The 17002-nt window shown below is 45.2% G+C and overlaps 1 protein-coding gene and 1 long non-coding RNA gene across 7 annotated transcripts in view; one reads left to right on the plus strand and one right to left on the minus strand.

Annotated features, from left to right (window-relative positions):
• Positions 1–17002, minus strand: part of CRIM1 (cysteine rich transmembrane BMP regulator 1) — a 204024-nt gene that overhangs the window by 13587 nt on the left and 173435 nt on the right. For all 6 annotated transcript variants that reach the window (XM_085019582.1, XM_021087637.2, XM_021087640.2 and 3 more), the window contains one exon: positions 1403–1597. In XM_085019582.1, coding sequence (XP_084875708.1) covers positions 1403–1597 — 195 coding nt within the window. The remainder of the gene's footprint in view (positions 1–1402; positions 1598–17002) is intronic.
• LOC146404880 (uncharacterized) lies at positions 1575–7262 on the plus strand. The gene is made up of 3 exons (XR_014842276.1): positions 1575–2922; positions 3080–6850; positions 6885–7262. It is a non-coding gene; the product is annotated as an uncharacterized LOC146404880 (long non-coding RNA).

Raw genomic sequence — 17002 nt, forward strand, 5'->3', positions numbered from 1 at the left:
TTAATGGTTCCATTTTTACACCACTTCTAAGTTGGTGTAACTGTACTGCACGGAGCAAGAGTCTATTAGCTAATACAATGCTGCAAGAAAACACAGAATCGAGGTGAAGATGGAGAGGCTCCCGACTGGCTCAGAGCTTCTGCAGGCTCTCAGTGAGCCCTCCCTTCAGTCTGCATGGTCTGTTCTGTCTGTGTGTTTAGGGCCTTCGATCTGGAACACTGCCCAGAGGCTGTCCTGCTGAGGGCTCAGGTCTGCACTGTTGGGACTAGAGGCAGAAGATAAAGGAGCTGTTTTGGCAGGAGGCACAGACATGGAAACCAGAAGAAAGCCTGTGGAGGATCTGGGGGGGCCCTTAGGGTTGAAACAAGGAGGTGGGTTCCTGAGCTGACATGATGTGGCGACATATGCAGGAATGTGGTTCTGCAAACAGCCAGCTGGGGGTGCCCTCCGTGGTTCTGGTCTAGGTGGGAAGAGAGGGAAAGTTCATGGGAGGGCTGGGGAGAAGGCTGCATGGGCTGGCCTGCTGGAACTGACGGCCTGAAGAAAGACCCAACCAAGATCACATTCTTTGAATGCAGCTCTTCTATCTTGGTTCTGATATACGGCCACCTTATAACAACTGTTGAATGTATTCCCTGCTGTGTCTGACTGTGAACCTTTTCCACTGGGCTCATCCAACATTACCCTAAAACTGCTACTCACATATGGCAGGTGTCATCCCAGGTCTGTTATACCCATAAGGCCTGTCACTAATATTCAGAGGATATGAATCAGAAGAACCAGAGCAATTCTGGCATGCAACCACTATCAGGCACTCACCTGGATGGTCACAGTCTTTCAAGTGATCTGCCATGTCTTTGGGCAGAGATTGGTGGAGGAGGTTCTGAGTCTGCTCTAGTTTTCTCTTAAATCAATATTATAGCTTGAAAGCAATGAGCTACAACTGTACAGCATAGGGAAATATATCCAATCTCTCTATTTTTGTCTTTTTAGGGCCGCACATGTGGCATATGGAGGTTCCCAGGCTAGGGGTCAAATTGGAGCTGTAGCCACCGGTCTATGCCACAGCCACAGCAATGCCAGATACGAGCCATGTCTGTGACCTATACTACAGCTCACAGCAATGCAGGATCCTTAACCCACTGAGCAAAGCCAGGGGTGGAACCTGAGTCCTCATGGATACTAGTCAGATTCATTTCTGCTGAGCCATGATGGGAACTCCCTACATCCATTCTCTTGAGGTAAGAACATGATGGACACTAGTGAGAGAAGGAATGTATACATATATGTATAACTGGGTCCCTATGCCATATAGCCGAAATAGACACAACACTATCAATCAACTATATTCTAATAAAAATAAAATAAAGAAAAATGGCACCTAAGGCAGTGGCTTAGATACCTGGACACATCGGGCAGCAACTTCCTTCCACGTTGATGGGCTCGACGCAGGGCAGCGGGGGGCAGCTGACGGTTGAGCAGAGGGTCTGGCCCTGCAGGCAGTAGCAGTGTGTGCAGCTGTCAATGTCCCAGCGCTCCTCATCGGCGTAGGCCTTCCCACTGAAGTGGCACAGCACCTTCTTTGGGATTGTGTCTTCTAGTGAAAAGAACAGTACATGGTGGAGTCACTCGACGGGACAGACACCATTTTTTCCTATGCCCGAGACATGGAGGGCACCAGCTTCGCACAATCATGACATGCTCTAGGATTCTACTAGGTGACACTTCTGCTTCCCCAATCCTCGACTGTTATTTTCCTCTGCTCAGAGGATGCTTTGGAACTCTCATCTTGTGGCCTGAACCTGATCAAGGGCCACTGAGGCTGACGCAGGGCAGTATCCGTGACAACCAGCTGGGAAGGGTACCCGCTGGTTAAGAGTCATTAGACGCTCATCGCAAGAGACAAGGGTAATCATCATAGGGCTGCTGAACACACTACACGAAAGAACCACAACTCAAACACAAATGGGCAGAGAGACACACTCAGGGGTTTCATTTCCATGGGAAGAGATAAAAAGTCCCGCTGAGGAGACCTGTGGAAACAATTCCAGGAATTCCTATCTCTAGTTAATCCGTATGTAAACGAAGCATGGAAGGTAAGGAATGGTAATGGGCTATCACAAGGAACTGGCAGGTGTCCTGGGCTCTCCCAGAGGGGAATTAGCACTGAAATAATCATTCCCTTCATTTTTCAGTGATGCTAGATGTCATCAACTGGGACAGTCCTACCTCAGAAACAATGATTTCATTTCAATCCATTTTTTCCCAGCAAACTATGGTTTTTGAGAACTTTTTTTTTTTTTTTTCTTTAATGGCTGCAACCACCGCACATGGAAGTTCCTGGGTCAGGGACTGAATCCCAGCCACAGCTGCAGCAATGCCAGGCCCTTTCCCACACTGAGCTGGGCCCGGGATTGAACCTGCACCACCCTGAGACCCGAGCCACTGCAGGTGGATTCTTAATTCACTGCACCACGGCAGGAACTCCATGGCAAGAATGACATATTTTTAAGAACTATTTGTATGTTTAAGAACTTACAGCTTAATACATTGTTCTCCTTTTCTCTCCACTCTCCCTCCATCCTCACAGCCTCCCTTCCTCAGCCCTTTCCTTGAAAATTCCTTTATGTTTGATGCAACACCTTCTCCTGGTTTATCTGAACTTACCAGCGATCTCATTCCCATTAGAGCTCAGGAAGGGTGGCTCAGAGGGAGTGATTAGCAAAGCAGAGATGGGGCCAATCAATGGAGTGAGGTGGGGGTGGGGCAATGGACGGGCCGATACCTGGATGAGTCCTCCTAATCTGGGGAAATTCTATGCTCAGATTCTATAGGAAGCTCCATTAACCACTGGTCACTATAAATGAATAACTATAAAAGAATCTGGATGGAACGTTCCTTCAGAAAGAAGCGGTGTCTGGAGCACAGGTTCTCCCTGGAAGGCATGTGGGAAGCTCTGGCAGGGGTGGTGTTCACTGTCCAGGCACAAAGGGCAGAACCCACAATGCCTGTGGGGCAACGAGAAGCACTCACATGCAGGGTGTCTCTGTGAAGACCTAGTGTGGAGCTTCCCATTGAGCGCTTTCAGGAGGGTCACAGGCAGAAGTCTTTGGAATCCACATTCTCTTCTTACCAACCACTCAAGCATATGCCCCTCATTAAATGGCACTAATAACGTCCTATGACATTTTGTGTTTGCAAAGATGTTAAGTCTTGGCCCACTGGGGAGTTATAAGCAGGCATGGAAAGGAATCTCTGCCCAGTGTTAAAATCTACAATCTGTCTCCCAATGTTTTTTCATTATTTCTCCCATGACTGTGGCCTGAGGTTCAGCAAGGGACATCGAGCAATCACAAGACAGTTTTAGTTGTAAGCAGAATTCTTTTTCAATATCAATTTAAAAATGTAGGTCACTGTATTGGTGAGGGTTCCAGAGAAAGGGTTCTGGTGTGTTGACTGTTTAGATGAAAAACTCATTTGGAGACATTCACACCAAATGCACGGCAGACGATTCTGCTAATCTGAAACCCTTAGAGGAAGAGACTTAATTAAGATATCCAAAATGTACAAGTCAAATGCTGAGCAGAATCACTGAATGAACTTAAACTCAAGTCATATACTGACCCCCGGCCAACGTTTCATTGAGGACATTAGATCTGCCATCAAATCTAGAATCTATTACGCAGAGGATTCTCTGTGAAGGGAATCATTTCCTCACAAAGCAGCAGTACTGATTACACATTACATAAATCTTGTCACAGTTCCCACGACGGACCAGTACCACTGCATAAAGCCTGAGTGAAGTATTTCCGTGCAAGTTACACTTCTCATCCCATCTCGTCCAGCACTTTCTCTTGTGCTTTTCCTCCTACAGGCATGTTGCCAGTTCTCTTCTTAGACAAAGGGAAGAAGGGGATGAGGGAGAGGCCCAGAAAAGATGAGGACTTCATAATATAACAAATTTGGATCAAGCCAAGCACTGGTCTATATTTTCTTCAGATTGAGGCAAAAATACTCATTATATCTTAAGATATTTAATTGATACTAATGTCTGTGAGGTTAAAGTTCTCTATAAAATTAAGATACTAAAAATAGTAAGTATATGTTAAATGTCATAAACACATTGATTCTTTTGCTCTGCAAGCTTTTATCCTCGATGGAAAAAGGGGCACTACCTGAACCTTGACTCAGAGGACTGAGCAGAACTGGAGGAGACGGGCTGCCGACTGGAACTCCTTGCCAGGTGCCCTGCAGCAACCACCGCACTGTGCATTCAACGTGGAGCTGGACAACACAACACCAAGGGTTGAAGCCGCTCAGTCTGCTGGGAGGACTGGGAGAGGCTTCACCAGGGACTATGTCCATCAGCTTGTCATGTTGGAAGGACAGTGAGAGGTGTCAGGGCTGCTTGTCTGATGGCTGGAGATGAAGTTGGGATCAGATTGTAAAGGGCCTTGAACAATGATGACAGATTTAGATTCATTCCTGCAGTGGAAAGGACCAGCCCTATCAGCTCTGGACTATGACAATATGACAATGTGGAGGACTAAATGGGTTAGGAAGATGGGGATACTGTCACTGGGATGTGATATGGGCCTGGACTAATGCAGTGGTGAGGAAGATGGGAAGGCAAGGCTAGGTTTGAGAAACAGCTGTCAGGATATGGCTATTAAAGGAGCTACAGCATGAAGGATGACCCCGCTTCTTGTAATGGGAGGCAAGGCATAGGTAATTCCAGTGTGAGTCATTTTCCTCTTCTAAGAAACAGCTGGTGATCTTGTCAAGGATCTAGTCAAGCCTTATCAAACCAGATACTCCAGTGGGTCGATCAGAGCCACAGTGATTGACCTTCAAACTCTTAGCCTTTCCATGTAAACAAAGCTGCCTCTGGGATAGAACTGATTTGGGGAATATTTAAAAACTGTCTAGAAAGAAATGAGAGTGTTAACAGTACCTGTTAGAATCAAGGGTGAATCTTTAACATTTTTTTTTGTAGTCACCATGAGTTACTCTTTTTCTTTTTTTTGCTTTTTAGCGCCGCACCCTCGGCATGTGGAGGTTCCCAGGTTAGGGGCTGAATTGGAGCTACAGCTGCCAACCTACACCACAGCCACAGCAACGCAGGATCTGAGCCTGTCTGTGATCTACACCACAGCTCACGACAACGCCAGATCCTTAATCCACTGAGCGAGGCCAAGGATCGAACCTGCAACATCATGGTTCCTAGTCAAATTTGTTTCCACTGTGCCACGACTTAACTCAAACATGAGTTACTCTTGATAATGAGGCAGAGATATGAAAATGATTCTCTCAAACAGATGTGGGCAGACATTACCAACCTCCCCCAACTCATCCCCATCAGACAGAGAGACAGACAGACACACACACACACACACTGAAGGGAAGAGGGTGGTCTGAGCTGGGCTCTAAAGAACTTGGTTGCAAGGTGTGGTGCTTTGTGAATGCCACTGACCCACTTCGAAGAATTTCAACAGACTGCGAGAAAATTAAACCATGGAGGAAGCCATGCCAAAAGGCTGAATGCTGAGCTACAGCATAACACGGTGTTTCTGTAACTACTCATTCAGTAACTGCATGAGATCACTGTCTACAAGAGTATTTATAAAACCATGTAAGGAGAGCAACTACTCTGGATGCCTTCGAGGCAAGGAGTTGAATCAAGAACTTTCTGTTACATATTAGATGAAACCAAAGTTTCTCATTTGATTTTGTTACAAAAACAAATCTTTCTCTCAATTCAATGAAGATTAAGAATTCAAAGTAGCAATATGATGACAAGGAGCAGAATGAGAGCCATTAAACTGGAAGGCCCCCCACCCCAACCCCCAGAGGTGCTGCAGCAGGCTCTGTGCACAGTTGCTCAGAGGCAGTGACTGATCAGGAGAACCCGCACAAGTTCTGGGGGCCGTTGTGAAGCTCCCCCCCCCTTCAGGGAGGGGGCTGACTACCACAGACCTAATTTCTATGCTTCCACTCATTTATCTCTATTCCAGTCAAACTCTGCTCATCAGATTACCATGGAAACATCTCACCTTCTTCAGGTCATTTTCAATGGACTTAACTCTGACTTGGGACCAGGACACTATCTTATTAGCTGTAAACAAGGGGATAGGGGAGGGGTGGATAGAGCACAGAGGTAGATGCCGATTGATCGCTGGTTGAAGCCATGGGCTGAAAGAGTGAGGCTCTCCTTGGAGATGGCGGAGAGTGAAAAAGGGACCAGTGGCCTCCAAAGATCTTATAAAGGAACCTGCCTGCAGGAATGAGGACCCTCAGGGTCTGTATAGAAGTTTAAAACCAGTTTTAGACTCGTGTGCAGAGCTCAGCTGGGCAAGAGCTACGACCTTCAGGACCAACACTCTCATATCTGCAGGTCAGAGAAGGCAGGTGGCAGATACAAGAGAGATGGTTCTGAACGAAGCAGCAAGGTTCCAGGCACTACAGAGAACTAGCATCTGCTGAACATCCCTGGTACCCAGGCACTGTGCTCAAGAGCCCTGCCCAGCTCAGCCTTAGGCACCTCTCTGAGGTAGGGCTGTCTATCTTACTCTTGGGGAAACTCAGGTTCAGCAAGAGGAAGTAACCTGATGTAACCAAGTCAAGAGGCAGTGGAGCTGGGATCTACTCCTGGTTCCATCGGACTGGAAAGCCCTCATTCTTTGCCCTGAGTTCTGCCCAACATCCCCCTTTCTTACCCTCCTAGGAACACACAGAGCCCTCCTCACGTGGGCTCAACTGTGCCTGGGCCTCTCTGGCAGAGTGGACAATGTCTTGGCTACCTAACATTTTCAGGTGGAGGCCGAGCTAGGTCCAGTATGCACTGACTGGGGTGAGCCATGGTTGCAGTGGACGTTCTATGTCAGGGCCATCAGCTTGAGGACAGGGACTTCGATCCATGACAAGCCCATTTCAGGGATGGCAACAGAGGAACGCGTCCCCCTGCTGCTGCTTTCCACGATATCTCCACATCTGATCTGTTTGAGCCATGATATCAAAATACCTCATAACAGTGAAGTTGGTTTATTCAAACAGGTTTTAAAACAAAGCCATGGAGTTCCCGTTGTGGCTCAGTGGTTAACAAATCTGCTAGGAACCATGAGGTTGCGGGTTCGGTCCCTGGCCTTACTCAGTGGGTTGGGGATCCGGTGTTGCCGTGAGCTGTGGTGTAGGTCGCAGATGCAGCTCGAATCCCGAGTTGCTGTGGTTCTGGTGTAGGCCAGCAGCAACCCCTAGCCTGGGAACCTCCATGTGCTGCGGGAGCTGCCCCAGAAAAAGGCAAAAAGACAAAACCAAACCAAACCAAAAAAAAAAAAAAAAACCAAACAAAAAACCAAAAAAAAAAAAAAAACGCACACACACAAAAAACAAAACAAAACAAAAAAACAAAACAAAGCCATATTTAGGACATGGGTTGGGCACCACATGAAATAAACGGAGGACTCCTGTTTTTGAAAAAGCCTTGACCAATTCTTTCTGGGGTGGCTGCTATGTGATCTGGGTTAGAATAGATTTTAGTTAATTAGATTTTAGTTAATGAGGCTTTATGGAAACTTCTTTTGACTAAGTTTCAACGGAAAAGTCAAAGATCTAAATCGAGGCCTGAAGATACGTGATGAATTTCGGCTGACTGATGCATCCGGGTGCCCCGTGTATTTCTTACATGCTCATTTCTTTTCCCAGATGTACCACTTCCCACCAGGGCCAACCTGAGTCAACCTGAGAAAGCTCTGTCAGAAAGTTCTAGAGACAACTTGGTTTACAGAGAGACATGGCAGTTAATCTACTTAATTTGAAGTTATGAATAATAAAGTCACTGTAGTTTTGGGTGGGGATGGCACAGTCTGATGAGAGGCTACATAAAAGCACTTTCAGCTTTCAGCCGAAGAGGAAAGCAGACAGAGACACGAGAACTCTCCAACTCAAAGTAATCCAAGAGGCTGATGCCTGGTTATGGAGCGGGCTGTGCCATTTCATTTCGACGGCTGTACTTATCACTCCACCTGGTTGCTTCTGCTCACAATGCCATGGGTCTTATTCTTCGATCCCTCACACTAATCACAACTTCCACTTGCGGACTGCCTGCTACGTACCAGGTGAGGTGCTCGTCAAGCATTTTTCATGGGCCAGTTCCACGAGTTCTCCACAGCCCAATGGGACAGAGTGTTATTTCAATTTCACAGAGAACCAAGGCACAGGGACAAAGGCAACTTGTCCCAAATGCGTGGCTAGCCAGGGGCAGGGCCAGGTGGAGAACCACACGCACCTGCACAGTCTCTGCGCCCCCTCTGCCTGCTGGGTCCCCAGTGGGGTAACCTCAGTGAGGGTCACCTTCCTGAGCAGGTGTCTGGGCCGCCCCAACAGAAGGGGTCACAGCTCACCGACTCTGGAGAATGGACACTTGGACTTCCTACGCTTTACATTTTTTGTGGCTCCAGTCTCTGCCTTCAAAGGCAGATTATCCTTTTGCCGATTGATTGCATGAGACGATCCCATCAGGGAATGGAGATTAACGAAGCGGTTATGGAGGACTCGGGGTTCTTCCCAGGCAAACTTCTCTTTACCACGCCTCTCTCCCTGCCCCCCTCTCTCTCTCTCCCTCTCGGAAGACTAGAGAAGAAGGTGCCAGGGAAAGCATGAGGTATGACACTAATATAATAAGGTTTATTTTAACAACAAATGCATCGGGAGTTTTATACCCAAACTAATGTGATCCCCCCTTCAAAGTAGGCACTGTTGAGGGCTATAAACATACTCCAGTGATACTGCCCTTGCTTCATCTGGCTCTGGAATTTTCCTTTTGCAATGAATGATATCCAGAGCCAGATTTTGAAACATGCAAGGAAGACGGTTACTCTTTTATGGCCACTCCTCGGTTTAGATCAAGCTTTGGTATTTGGTTTCCTCAGCTCTGGCCTCTATCTTATCCTTCAGATCAGCCTGAAGTGACTTTTGGCCTCCGTCCCTCCCTGCTGAAGGATGGAGATTGGCTGTGGCATCTTCAGCCTCATGTGTCAGGAGCATGGAGTACTGGTGCTTGCAGCTGCCAGCCACCTAACTCAGGGAGCTCTCAGACCTACGTCTTATCTTTTTGGACTCAAATAGATGCAATATTATCTTGCATCATGTTTGGCTACAATAAAAATATGGGATCTCTTTCAGCGATGGAGTTTGGAAAATTCAGCTCGATTTTTCTTTTTCTTTTCCCCCTTTCCTTCGATTCTGGATATATGAAAGGGTGGAGGGAGATGTGGCAGGGCCTTGAAATGTTAACCCCTTTCAGGGTAACCTCTCCAACTGTCTGAACCTCACTATCTTACTTCTTTTTAAGATAAGAAAAAGCTTAACAGACTGTTAAAGTTGGACTTTGCTTGTGCTCTGGAGCTGTTTTACTAATACTTCCATAAAGCTAATTAACAGCTGGGGGAAAACCTAGGGCCTAGAATTGTGTCATTTTCTTCCTCTATAAAGATCCAATTCAATATTTCAGGAGTCACTGAGGTAGCAGCTCAGAGCTGGCTCTGACTCTAACCATGATGAAAAGAAAGCATTGCCATGGAGTTCCCGTCGTGGCGCAGTGGTTAACGAATCCGACTAGGAACCATGAGGTTGCAGGTTCGGTCCCTGCCCTTGCTCAGTGGGTTAACGATCCGGCGTTGCCGTGAGCTGTGGTGTAGGTTGCAGACGCGGCTCGGATCCTGCGTTGCTGTGGCTCTGGCGTAGGCTGGCGGCCACAGCTCCAATTAGACCCCTAGCCTGGGAACCTCCATATGCCACAGGAGCGGCCCAAGAAATAGCAAAAAAAAAAAAAAAAAAAAAAAGAAAGCATTGCCAGACTAGACTCCCCACCCCCTTTTCCTCTGTGAAAGTTTATAAAAATTAAAATCCACTAGAACCTATATTTCTGCCAGGAGCCAACTTCCCTGTATAGATCGTTCGGGTTCTAAATCTGGTTGTGGTGGTCATGAAGTTAGAGTCCTGGTGTGGGAGTAACTTCCTGGGAGGAAGTTAGGCAGCTTTAGAAACTGCATCAGTTCTTGCAAATCTCCAACGTACTATTTCGAGACCTGAAAAGTAATTTACTCTGGGATCCTAGCAGCCAGGAAACTAAACGCAGCTCTTACTCTCAGAGTAAGTCCCACTGCAAAAGAAACCAACGAGCCGTGCAGTGGGTGCCCGTTCCCCCTGCACATCGCTATGGAGAGCACATTCTAAACGCTGTGGGTGCAGCAGTGCGCAACAACGGGAGGTCTCAGCCTTCGAAGAGGGTCTCATCAGCTTTGTGTGATTCTAGGTCCAAGAAGATGTGCCAAACGATGTGAAAAAACTGTGCCAACTGCAGGCCCTGCTAATAACATTACACTTCAAATTGGTTTCTTACGTTAGAGGCTCGAGGGATTTAAAGAAAACTTCAGTGCAATTGCTTAGGCAGGTGGGTAAAGGTACCAGGTACACCATGGGTCATGCAGAATTTAAAACGCTGAGTGGAAAAGGCAGCCAAGTGTTTCCACTGACACAGCTGACTCAGGTAAGTATAGAGGAAGTACTTTTTAAAATTCTGGCTTATGACTATAACAATGAATTACAAATACTCTTTCTCTAACTCCAACAAAGGAATGAGATACTACTATTACCTCGTATTTTACTCTCTCTTAACTGACAAGACATTGCAATCGCTGGCCTGTGAGATCCTTGAATTTTTAGATCCCAAGCAGGGCACATGTTGGGCACAAATGCCCCATCTAGAGAATCAATGGAATGTGAGTGCCTCCTGTTTGAGAAACCAGCTCTACTTTACAAATTTTTTTAAAACATAAAGTGGAGACAAAGAGAAATCACAACGAAGAAGAACTCTGAGCAAATAAATGAGCAGGTCACTAAGAAATGGATAGAGATCTGCGGACAAAGAAGACGATGACGGATTTTTTTTTTTTTTTTCTTTTTACAGCCATGGACCTTCCTTAGCTAAGGGTTGAGTCAGAGCTGCAGCTGCCAGCCTACACCACAGTCACAGCAAAGCTGATATCCTCACAGAGACAACATCGGGTCCTTAACCCCCTGAGCCGTGAAGGGAACTCCCTGATTTTGAATATGCTGGCTTGCTGGACCTTCCTAGACTAAAAGAATATAAGAGTGGAACTCAACTGAAGTCTTATGAAAAACAGACACAGGTGGCCTAGACGCTTTTGGTGAGGCAGAGTTCTAATACACAGTAATTCCATCAGCAAACGATGAAAGGTTTTTGGCTAAAAATGCAAAACGTATTTATTGATTTACCTCAAACCTTGAGTACTTTATCTTGTAACATCTAGCTTCTAATACATAAAGCACATGCTCTTAATTCACTTATATAAAAAGAAAAACCTGAGGCAAATATTGCCAGGTAGGCTGACTCCTACCTCCACATAATGCCTTAATTTAACCAAAGGCAGATCTGACCCCAGTTTTAAGACTTTTCTTGGACGTCCCCTTCTTGCTTTATTTTATTCTATCTGTTTCTTGGGATGGGAGTCGAGGTCTCTTTATAAAGGCCAAGAGAGCCTTTCAGGTTTCTTCAACATACTGGAAAGAAGAGGTGATGGATGGCACAGGGTTCCTAGTGAACAGAGAAAGTATAAACGTTCCTGAATTCTCACTGAACTAGTAAACATGGTGACTTCTGGCTGACTCCTACTGCATGCCAGGAGACAGAGTTTCTCAATAACAGAACTTGCTAATCCTTGTATTAAGCATCTGTTATGGGCTGATTAAGCACTTCACATATAGAAGTTCAAGGAAACATATTACTGTCAACTTTAAAAAAGGTCTCGTCTCGTATGGCTTTACAATCCAAGATGCACATACAGGCACATGGAGATGATACACACAGAAATCATTCTGAAAATAGATAATGTAGTCTAAAAGGCAGGCAGGAACCATGACAGTCAAGGAGGGCTGACTAAGAAGGAAAACAAAGTTTCCTTCAGAACTTAAAGGAAACTATGTACGTGAGAATCAGAATATAAAGTCTTGTTAAGAAAACTGTGAGGTAGAAGTCACTGGGCTTCCCAGAGTGGCTGGTTTCTGCACCAGAGGAGTTTCTGCACCTACTAGAGGTGGTTCACCCTGTTGCAGCCCGAGTGCTGCCAGGAAGACTCCACCAGCAGCCTCCTGCAGGCTCTGCGGACTGACTTTAGTCTGATTGCATCTCCTGGACAAAGTGTAATCCTCCTAGAGGGGTGTCCTCCTCTCCCTCATGAGATGGTACACAGTCAGAGTTGGCTTCCTGGACAGAAATAAGAGGCGAGAGGCACCTGCTACTAATCTCTCTGGAAACACGGGTGCTGGCCTCCCTTCTGTGCAGCAGACGTCTGTGAATTAAGAACATGGGGCTGGAGCCTAGATAAGACGATGCCATTCAGAGGTTTCCCCCAACTTAACTAGAACAACTTGAATGTCTGTTTACACAGCCGGGGGCCTGGGGAGGATACTGAAGTGAGAAGAGAAAGCTGCTTATGGGATAAGCAAGATGAGATGCTTCCTAGGGTGGAGGGCAAGACCTAAACAAACTGAAATCAAACCCTGTTTATTTTTGTTGCAACAACTTTAGACCAGTTCCCAAGTTAGCACAGGGCCTGACAACCAGAATGTTTTCCGTCTTACACCCTCCAAACAATACACAGAAAAGCACCCCGCTTCCCTGCTTCCCTTCCCTTTCGCTGAAATCGCTCAGCAGGAAGTGGGAGCCCCAGGAGTGCAGTGCAGGGGCCACAGGAACGGGGAGCTCTGAAGATCAGGAGGCACAGGCTGTCTCCTCCAGACGGGGGCAATCTGACTACACACGCCACATGCTCTGCTTCCAGGAATCACGGTGAATCCTGCAGACACAGACTCCTCAGATGGGACTCGTCTCTTCCGGCAAACAGAAAAATAAAAGCGTGCCTTCTCTCTCCCATGGCAACGTTGTCCAGAGGCAGGAGAGGACAGTGAAGCTCTGAGGTCTGGGGCCAGGCACTGCCCCAACACCGCAGCACTACAAAGCCTTAGACTGCACACTGCTTTCACCTGGGTCACACTGAGGTGACTGAAGTGGTCACGGGTTCCAGAAGCCAAGAGTGTGCACCACTGAAGCCTTTTCTCAAATATTCTCATCCTTTAAAATCCTGTCACTGGGATGTGACATCCAGGCCCTTCTCTTGCAAAAAGGCAGGTTCTGCATGTAAAATGAGGCACCAGATTCCATTTGATGCCTTCTCCTCAGCTCATGCGCACCTCGTGTTAGGAGACCTGTAACTGGATGAGCCAATATGTATTCCTATCCTTTTCCATGTTTATAAAGTGCTTTCACATAGGCATATCCTGTCACTTAATTTTCATGGCCCTTTAGTGAAGCACAGGACAATATTATCATTCCCATCTTACAGATGAGGAAACTGAGCTAGAGTTATATCCTATACCAAGACATAGAGCTAGAACGTGCCAGAGATGGGATCATCATGCCTTGGCTCCAAAGTACATTCTCTTTCCAATACACAGAAGATTTTAATGTTAAGAAAACACACTGGAGAAACAGCTGTGAAAAATGTTCCAATGAAGATGCCAGTATCATAACATTATGGCTTAAAAATGTACATTTAGTTCTGTGAGTGGTATATTTTAGAGATGCTGAATTAAATATTTACTGTTTGATTCCTCAGCTGAATTGAATACACAATAATCCACAGATGTTCCAAAGAGATACTATTTGTATCTATCTCTAAGAGAAGATAGCTAAACAAATAAACATAAATCTAAGCAAAAATGAATGCTACAGGAGAGACTGACTTGATATAAAGTGTAGGCACTGCCCCTCCTAAAGAGAAATATTATTAATCATTTGCTAGTTGAAGATCATGATGGAAAGGAAATATAATTACATCATTACAACTGAGTGCCAAGCCAGCTGGGCTCCATGTGAAAGCTCCACCTCAAATATTAATAAAGGATATATATAAATACATAAAAATAGCTAACCTCTAATCAGACCTACAAGAAAACCATTTTTTTTAATCATCACAGATGTTTAAAGATCATTTAAACATCATTTCACAGATGTTTAAAGATATAAGATACTCAAAGACACTTAAAAGACTTGAAGATATGTAATCAGAGTATAACTTTGTTCACCTCATTATGAAATAAATAGATGTGCGTGTGTGTATATACATACACACATAAAACATGAACCATCATCCAAAAATAACTAACCTTTGACAAAAACTTCAATGAGAAGAAAGATGCACTGACTCAGGGATTTCCAGCCAACAAATATGACTCTAAATATCTGACCTCAAATATTTTTTAAAATAACATATGATTACAAATAAATAAAAATACTTGCCAAATGAAAAGTTTCAAAACAATATTCTATGTACTGAGTCAGCCTCAGGACTTGGCCAAAACAGAGTCGCTTACTCAAGAACAGCCCTGTTCAAGACATGTGATTGCCAAGGGGGCAGGGAAAGGGATTGGGCTGGGAGTTTGGGATTAGTAGATGTGAACTATTCCATTCAGAATGGATAAGCAATGGGGTCCTGTTGTATATACAGGGAACTATATCTGATCTCTTGGGATATAACATGATGGAAGACAACATAAGAAAAAGAATGTATAATGTAAATATAAACTGGGTCACTCTGCTGTACAGCAGAAATTGGCACGACATTGTAAATCAACTACAATTTTTAAAAAGGAGGAAAAATTATAATGTTATTAACTACTACTGCTAAAAACAAAACAAAACACAGAACAGCCCTATTCAATGAGACTGACTGTATTGGCGGGACCCCCAGGTATATAAATTTCCCAGGTAGTAGACTGAACCCCTGGACTTGGTGACATTCTGCTGGGATGCTGACAGATGCTGCCAGAGACTGGCCCTTGACAGAAGCATCACCCACACAAACATCAGAGCAAGGGTGATGTGGTTCAGGGCACAGGAAGTACCTGGGGAATAAGGCTTGCAGGCTTCACTGTTTGCTGTCCTTTAGGAGTGATAGAATAAAGATCTCCTTGAGGGACTGAAATAATTTTTGTTCCAGAAAGGCATGTATCATGTAGTCAGTGCTAAGGCTACAGATGCTATCTTGATGGTGAGGTTTGTCATGGCAAAGGCATCTGCTGTTTATAAGGAACCTCATATCAAATCTGACATCACATCAGAATTCCCACCAGGCCTTTTATCTCCTCCTGATTCATACTCAAGTCATCTTTTGAGTCTTGTTCCCCATTCTGTAAGCCATCATTACAGTTAAAAAGCCTATGAAAATAAAATCTGAGTTTGTATGTATTTGTGTAGGAAGCGGAATATTAAAAAAAATTAGGGAATCAGAAGATATTCCATTAAAATGATTGGGTAATTACTACCTAGTTTCTTTCTCATACAAGGATGAATTCCCTAATGATGGGTATTATAAGTAATTAGACAAAGCTGTTCACTTTTCAAAATTAATCATCAATCCTATTAATTATGTCTGTATCACATTCTATTAAATTAGCACACATAATATAAGGCCTTCATACATCAGAAGAGAAGCATTATCACTGCACTTTAGTGACTTGATAATTTATCTGAAAGGAACACAAATACTCATAATTATGCTACTTTTAGTAGGATCAGCCTTTTCAATTCTCTTGCAGTAAGAAAAACATCTATTTTACAAGGTAAAAGCAAGCATGCTTTTATTTAAGGGTTTTTTTTGTTTTTTGTTTTTTGTCTTTTTGCTATTTCTTGGGCCGCTCCCACAGCATGTGGAGGTTCTCAGGCTAGGGGTCGAATCGGAGCTGTAGCCACCGGCCTACGCCAGAGCCACATAGCAACACGGGATCCGAGCTGCGTCTGCAACCTACACCACAGCTCACGGCAACGCCGGATCGTTAACCCACTGAGCAAGGGCAGGGACCGAACCCGCAACCTCATGGTTCCTAGTCGGATTCGTTCACCACTGCGCCACGACGGGAACTCCTATTTAAGGGTTTTATACTAAATAAGAAGTCAGGTTCAAGGCAGGTCTGAGGTATTTAGATATCTATATTTGGCTGATTAGGGAAAACATCCACCCAGGCAGGAGACCTGTAGCCATGGGGAGGTCAGTGCCATAGCCTGTGGGAGACTCACGTGACCCCAGGAGCAGTTCATCTGGGTTAACGAGGAGCTGGGTTCAAACTGAGACGATGAAACCACTGGTCCTCAGTGGCTGCTGAGATGCCATCGGGAGCTTTTCTACTAGAATGATGGCCTCCCCACCTTTTCCCTTTGCTGGGGGATCTGGATGTGGATGCAGGCTCTGCCACTGAGGCACAGCTAGTCATCATCTGCAGGCGTCCTAACGCTGCCCAGGCTCGCTGCCCTTACAGAGGGACCACACTGACGGAAGGTGACAAGAGAAGGTCTGGAGAGACCAAGAGAGCAAACTGGAGGGTTCGTAAATCCCCACATCACAGTCATGAACTGAACCTGACTTCATATGCTTGACTTAAGCTGGGAGAAAGGATAGAGGCTAATCTGACAAGGCTACTTGCAAAGAAGAATGATGCATAAAGAGGATCCTAAAGACAATTTCAGTAACAAAACACGCATGAAGCATTAAGATGAGTAAGAGAACAACAGCGCACAGTATGGCTCATCCAAGATGAAGATTCCCCAATATGTTCCCCAGAAGATACATCACAGGTTTCTATGATACACTTATACCTGCATTGCTTGGGGGGAGGCTGTTGTGGAAGGAGATGCAATAGAGACAAAAATTCCACTCTATCATTATGAGGGTATATGAACCACATTTTAGTTAAAGTGCTTACAATCTAACTTGAAGCCCGAACCATAAACTGTGGTCAAATGGGTATTCCCCGCTCTCCCCCCGACTAAAGAAGTATATCCAAATTATGCAAGAACTGGAATAGGAAAATATGAAGGCAAAAGATAAAAAAGGGAAGACAAAGATCACAGAATACTGTGATATGCAAA

Source organism: Sus scrofa, chromosome 3 (assembly GCF_054392235.1).
Source record: "Sus scrofa isolate SSC_HxYL_T2T_F1_AM1 chromosome 3, Sscrofa_HxYL_maternal_Yorkshire_Landrace_v2.0, whole genome shotgun sequence".
NCBI lineage: Eukaryota > Metazoa > Chordata > Mammalia > Artiodactyla > Suidae > Sus > Sus scrofa.